A 7,044-nucleotide genomic window follows, 5' to 3' on the forward strand; every position below is an offset into this window, starting at 1 on the left:
AGGTTAGCATCTTACACACACAGACACTAGATCTTATGGAAAGTTAGCATTATCGATCACCACCGCCTCCGCCTCCCTCAAATTCAACCTCACCTTCTTGATTTCGTGATCGATTCTCAAAGACGGGGTGGGGGCTTTGATTTCAAACAGAGAGAGAGAGGGAGAGAGAGAAATTGAGAGAGGAGAAACCGGAACCGTTTTGCCGGGTGGGGCGCACCTGTAAATTCCAGGCCACAGCCCCGTAGAGAGAGAGAGTTAAAAATTCTATTAAATAAGAAATGTCCATTTTGCCCTCCTTAAGGGTTTAAAAATCTGAACTGTGAGCCCCCTTGTCGGCTCCAACGGCTAGAAAGTTTAAGGACCAATCTGATTTTAGGCCCAAAGTTCAGAGGGGTAAAATGAATTTTTTCCTAAATCTAAAAATGAGTTGGAGTGGCCGCACGAACATAGCTCTCTCAGCGTACCTTAAAATATCCGAAGTGTATCCGAAGTGTACAGAGAACAAGCAGAGAGTAACAGACACTCAAACAGAGGTCCAAAGCCGAACCGACGAACCGAGACCATAACAGTTAGAAGAGGAAGACAAATCAGTTATCTGGTAAATCAAAGATGTCGATCCACAACGTCCTCCGAACCCTGAAAACTGTGAAAGTAAGAACCCAAGTACCCTTTCAAGAATTCTTTGAAATAATATCTGCAATCCCAAGTCCCTCAGCTGCTCCTAAACCCTTGAATCCCACCACCATTTCCCTCCTCTCCAAGCTCAACCCCAACTCTCTGCACCTCATCCTCTCAGAACCCACACTCAGCGCCTCGAAATGCCTTGTCTTCTTCAACTTCCTCCTCAAAAACCAGTCCTTTATCTCATTCAAAGTTGACCTCCAAGCCCACTTGACTCTCATTTGCAGGCTTATCAGGGCAAGAAAGATCACACATGCCGAGCAAGTTTTCAAGTCCATCTCGGTTGATCAAAATTCCAGGTACCCATTTCGTGCCATTGCTTCTTGTGTTGAAATGTGTTGTCTTGAACCTGTGGTTGAAGCCAAGTTGTTCAATTTGATGCTTAAAGTTTACTCTGATATCAAAAATTTCGATGGAGGTTTGGAGGCTTTTGATTACATCAAGAGTATTGGGATTCGGATAGATGAGAGGACATATAATTTTTTTGCGGTTGCTATGAACAGAGCTGGTGAGGTGGAAAAGGGTATAGATTTCTTGTATAGATTGTTATATTCGGGCACTGGGGTCTCTGTGTATTCTTTGACAGCTGTGGTGGAGGGGATGTGTAGGAATGGAGAGATTAGAAGGAGTAGAGAGTTGGTGCAGGAAATGGCTAGTAGAGGAATTAAACCCAATATCATCACATTCAATATTATGGTGGAAGCTTGTGCTAAGAGATGGAACTTTTCGGAGTTGGATTTGATTTTGCCTTTGATGGAAAAGGAAGGAGTTGCGTTTGATGTCAAGACATATGAATTCTTGATCGATGGCTTCACGAGCTCCGGGAAGGTAGAAGAAGCCGAAAGATTGGTTGGGGAGATGCATGACAAGGGATTGAAAGTAAAAACTCATGTATACAATTTGATAATAAATAGCTATTGTAGAAAAGGTTTTCTGGAAAGTGCTCTTTCTTTGTTTTCCAAGATGGCTGAGAGAAGTATATTCCAGAATGCTGATACATACTGGTTTCTAATAAATGGTATTTGCAAGGTTGGAGAGATGGGGCTGGCAATGCAATATGTTAATGAGATGCAGAACAAGGGATTTGAATTAGACAATCTTGACTGCAACATCTTGGCTGATGATTTTCGCAGCAAAGGGATGACCAACGAGCTTTTTGAGTTACAGGCGTTGATGGAGAAAAAAAGTTCTAAAGCTAATGGGTTTAAACAGAAGAAAAATGGATATGACTTGACGAGGAAGCAGCCAGCTGTACATAATAATTAAAAGCAGTAAGGGAGATTCACTTTGGTCATATATGAAGAAATAAGGAATTTGGTAGAATCCTATGATTGTAAAGCTGTTTTATACTGAAAGTAAGGAATTTGGTAGAATCCTATGATTGTAAAGCTGTTTTATACTGAAAGAAACGGGGGAGGGGCTATCATGGGAGAATGAAGCTCGATCAGAATTGGGATGGAGGATCAGAATTGCATGCTGGAGCTGGATCATAATCTTAGATGTCATCGCACATTTATGGTAGGGAAAGCAGAATATATAGTAAACCAGTTTGAAATATGCTAAATGGGTTTGTGCGGATAGCAGTGCATATGCAAAAACCTCTCAAGGCTGTGGAAGGAAAGAAAGATTAAATATACTAGTTGAGGTCATCACTATGTGACTTTACTCTGCCTGTGACAACTTCGAAGAAGATTAATTCTTAAGAGCATCTCCTTCTGGTTAGTATACTTTGCATCTCCCTTTGGTAATGGATTGAGAAATGAATATGATTTAGAAATAAAGGTATCACTATAAAAGTACAGCTGAGTGCATATGTCCCTTTCCTTCAGCAGTTTTATGTGATTACTATGTTTTGATGGCTGGGGAGCAAGTGATTCACATCCAATTGAACATTGAGCACAGAGGGATATAGAGATGATTGCTGGCTTGACATTTTTCTATTTAGAGAGGTAAGCTTGCTAACCATCAGATGGTTTATCTGAGGTGGCTAAATTCTGAGCTTGTTATCCATTGCAATGTATTGTTTTCACTTAATAAGAAACCAACCATTTTTGAAAACTTTATTTTCATTCCGTCATTTCTCAAGCTGTGTTCATGGAATAGTTTTCTCTTTGTTAAGGCATTCTTTTTTAACAGACATAAAAGTTTGTGGCGTAAGCTACATATGACTTACTATATGTTGAATATGATTTGCTGCAGCTGATGTTATATATTGATGTACAACTATTAATTTGAATTTTGATACCCTAAAAGAAGTTCATGGAAATAAACCAACCTGTAATGCACGAATTGGAGTTGTATGAAATCATTAGTCTGAATTTTACTATTCATTATGAAATCATTAGTCATTCAATATATGTGTATTTAGTATTTAACTTTACATGACCTGAATTTAGATAACTCATACTGACTGACTAATGAGGATCCCATACTATCTCCCTATTCATCTTCTTGTATATTACTTTGTTTTATCTTAAGATTAAGGATTTTTTTTCCCCCTGCTATTTTCTTTCCATGACGTGGCACTCAGCTTAAGGTTGTCTATAAGTGTTGTAGGCATTATTATGCTAGTTATGTAACAATGGAAACAGATTGGGAAATATTAATTTCCAATTCAAGTGAGTGAGGGTGAAATCTGTTAGTTTCATCTTCCAATTTTTTAGGTCCTGTGTCGTAAGAAGTTTTTCTCTTTTGCTTGGGTCTTTAATTTTCATCTTTTACTTAAAGATAGAGGGAAAAAGGAGAAAGGAGAGAGAAATGATGAATGTAAAAAAAAAAATTAAAAAAAGAAAAACTACCTCAATCCCTTCTCTCCTGTATTTTGCTTCTATCTCTAACTGAAAACAAGCCCTTAGCTATTGTTGGGCTAGCACTAGAAGTGCAATTTTTTCTTTTTGGGTTTTTGTGTAGCTAAAACTGGAAGAAAATAAGAAAAAGCTATGAAAAGTAATAGACTTCATAGGTCAAGTCTCCTTTCAATGTCAAATAGTTTCTGTTTTTCCTCAGATTAGGTACCTTTAGCCACAGATTACATAACATTGTGGATTGTCGAGAAATGTAACAGAAAATATGGGTCTGCACATCTTTATTTATTTTCTTATGATAATTGGCATCTGAAAATCTTTCTTACATCGGAAACAACCTCATGATGGTCGTACAGATCTATGCTATTCCTAATTTTTAGATGTGTCTTATTGCCTTTCTCCCTACTACTTCCACATGGGGCATTATTCACCTTTAATTTCAATGGGAGATGCATCTTTTTTTTCTTTCCTTTTTTTTCCTCTCTCTGATTTTTTCATAAGGTTTATTTGTACCGGTAGTTTCTACAGTTGTCATCTAGTCCTTGTAGTATTAACTTGGTCTCCAATGATTATGGTTAATGTAGGGGAGGAGGTAACCTGCCCTTGGATATCCATAATTTGGAATGTAATAGGTTTTTGTGTCAAACTTAATAAGTCGTGAAGCTATAATAAAGGCGAATCCACAGTTGGGACAGAGAGAGAGGAGTGCTTTGCTAGGTTATGGACTGAAAGTATATTAGTGTTATCTGCTATGCAGCTATGAGCTGATGATAAGGTTGTCTTATTGGCTGTGACTGTAGGCCTGTAGCACATACAATGCGAGGCTAGAGGGGATTCTAATCTGCAGAATAGATTGGAGATGCTGACATGTTGGTTTTGGTGATACCTGAGTACAAGTTATATTAATATGATTTCTTAAATAGATAGAATCAGATTGAATTTGATAAGTAACCCCTACGGCCCTACCTGTGAGCCGAGGCTTAAAGTGCGATATGCATGGAGACTTATGGTTCTTGTTCTGTTGTCTTGTTTAAACGGCTAAGTGATATGCTCATAGTCTACTGTATGATCAACTAGGATTAAATGAGCCTTACGCATTACTCTGTACTTTATTTTGAACTGTTTTTTGTTATTATCAGGGTTGTTGTTATTATATTGTAATAAATTTTTGATTCCCTTGCCATTTAAAGTGCATCCTTCATGACTGTAAGAACATATTTGTTTTTGACTTCTCATCCCATTCAATTTTCCTATAGAAGAACATATTGATAACATGATGCAAAAATTAAAATAACTTTGAGAACACCACTAATTGAATGATTGCTCTGCAGCATGATAAGGCCTTTAGAAGCAAATGCAGGAAGGGAAAATTGTTTTGTAATGATGAGTTGGAGCCTTTAGAAAATTAAACTGGAAAGTAAACTAATATAAGTAGTAGGATAGCTCTAGCGAGTACCATGCTGAAATTCTTGTAACCCTCTTGATGTTGGTCAAACATGATGGTGGATAGCCTTTTCTACAAGTGCATGTTTTAAGTGAGGGAAAAGGAATTCCAATTAGCTTTGCCCAAGGGAAGAACACTTGATGCTGAGGAAATCTTCAAATCTATCTCAGTAGATGAGAAGTACTACGTCTCTGGTGTTGAAATTTTCTCTCTTAGTTAAAGCCAAACTGTTCAATTCGATTCTTAAGAGTTTATTAGGATACTGAATATTTCCACAAAGCATTGTTTGGAGGCTTTTTAATTCATGAACATTAGTGGCTCTTCGATTGATAAGAGGACCTATACATCATTTGCTTGATCTTAGCATATGTGGTGGATGCCAATTGCGTTTACATTTCTTGTTTCTATTGGTCAAATTGTTAAATAAGGTCGCTTTTATTCTTTAACAGTTGCGGTTGATGAGCTGTGTTGGAGTAGAGAGATTAGAAGGAGATGACAGTTGGCAGAGGAGATCAGATATCTTTACCTTCAATATAATGGTGCACGCTTGTGCTAAGAGATGGAACTTTTCAGAGTTGGATCTTATATTGCTTTTGTTGGCAAAGGAAGGAGTGGCATTTGAGGTCAAGACATATCAAGCTGTCTTAAAGAAATTCGCTGTCACAGAAAGTTCTCAGGTACACTTCTCAGTATTCAGTTTGATTCTTTTTTAATTTTTAATTTTTTATATATAGTAAAATCCAATTGTTAATTGTCTTTTGCTCTCTGATTTGAGTTACTAGGGTTTTATATATTTTGCTCTTGTTTTCCCCTACTCTCCATATAAATTAACTTCTACTCGATAAGAGCCGCTTCATGGCTGCAAATATGATGCCTTGAATTTGTCTTAGTTCAAGCTTCAGTTCTCACCCACTAAACCTCATTTTTTTAATTATTCTTTTTCTTCTTTTATCTTTTCAAAAGCTTGATCATATAACACCCAGCGTGATGAGATTCGACATAACATGACTGTCCTACAAGCTTGTATGTTTATTTGTTTCTTTTATTTTTTTGCAGACTGTTGCAATAACATTCAGAGATTATACAAAATGACTAATTCCAAAAGCCAACGCACTTTGTTAAGTAACGCAAAGAACTCTACCTTTGTCTCTACTTCTCTAGTTACCAACCTAAGTTGGTATGATATGGGGGGAAGTCTAACATAAAGGGTATTAAGTCATAATAGATGTTTTAGTTCCTCTACTTCCTTCACTAATAAGGCAAGTGAGGCCGTTGCAGAAGATGTATGAAGTTGCTAACTGGCTTGCCTTTTCTCTTTCATCTGCAGGTGCAAAGTCTCAAGGCACCAAGCAGCTTTGACTTATGGAGTGCAGGATGTGCTCATCTCTCCATAGATTCATTCAGCACATTTAATATTTTTTAGCCAAAATTTGTTAATAATTGATTCATAATTATTGTGCAACTAAATCTGCTGTTGATAGTTTTGCATCTTTGCGTCATGATATTGCAGCTACATCAATAGATGACAGGAGTTTTTATTTTTGTTTTATTTTTATTTTTGGGATTAGGAGTTCTCATTTGTGATGACAAATTAATAAGCTCCTGATACTCTGATAGCTCCAGAAGGGGTTTCTATTTTAGTTTTATGCATGAAAGCAATTGATGAATTTTACTATTTTAGCTTAACTAGTGTTGAAACAAGCTCTGAGGAGTTTACTGTTTACAAGGGAGTTTCTAGATTGTACTTAACTAAAATAGAGCTTGCATAGTGTTTAACAATCTAAAATTTTATTATGAAACATAGTTTGCATTTTCCGTATCAGACACAATCTATAGACTCCTTTGTTTCTGTAGGTTTCACAGTAGTTCGTTTCCCATACTCGAACATAAGAAAGCCGAATATACATACCCACCCCATATTCCTACTACAGAAAATGACTTTCCAAAAGTTAATGCTTGACCAGTAAACACATCCAAGAAAAGATGATTCTATCATGAAAGAGGCTTCAGACAGCTATCTGGTAGTTAGAACTCAGTAACTGTCCGTCTTCAAGAGCTTACTTGATTTGATTCAATTAGGACATCTTTCCCATCTATCAGAGAATTCTCAACATG

General features: G+C 37.0%; 1 protein-coding gene across 11 annotated transcripts; it reads left to right on the forward strand.

The window, feature by feature from the left end:
* Positions 1-469: 469 nt before the first annotated feature.
* LOC133724634 (pentatricopeptide repeat-containing protein At2g28050-like) lies at positions 470-6,609 on the forward strand. 11 transcript variants are annotated; one of them, XM_062151409.1, is made up of 5 exons: positions 470-2,399; positions 2,511-2,630; positions 4,286-4,354; positions 5,379-5,606; positions 6,257-6,609. In XM_062151409.1, exon 1 carries the CDS (start codon positions 610-612, stop codon positions 1,945-1,947), a length of 1,338 nt encoding a protein of 445 aa, XP_062007393.1. In that variant the 5' UTR covers positions 470-609; the 3' UTR covers positions 1,948-2,399; positions 2,511-2,630; positions 4,286-4,354; positions 5,379-5,606; positions 6,257-6,609. The 11 variants fall into 11 exon arrangements, with proteins under 11 accessions (XP_062007393.1, XP_062007392.1, XP_062007388.1 ...); XM_062151408.1 differs by having other exon boundaries at positions 2,514-2,630; XM_062151404.1 differs by having other exon boundaries at positions 470-2,630.
* Positions 6,610-7,044: the final 435 nt, after the last annotated feature.

This window comes from Rosa rugosa, chromosome 1 (assembly GCF_958449725.1).
Source record: "Rosa rugosa chromosome 1, drRosRugo1.1, whole genome shotgun sequence".
In the NCBI taxonomy this organism is placed as follows: domain Eukaryota; kingdom Viridiplantae; phylum Streptophyta; class Magnoliopsida; order Rosales; family Rosaceae; genus Rosa; species Rosa rugosa.

Coding starts and splice junctions, on each gene's coding strand:
- LOC133724634 (XM_062151404.1), top strand. CDS start 610: ATGTCGATCCACAACGTCCTCCGAACCCTGAAAACTGTGAAAGTAAGA.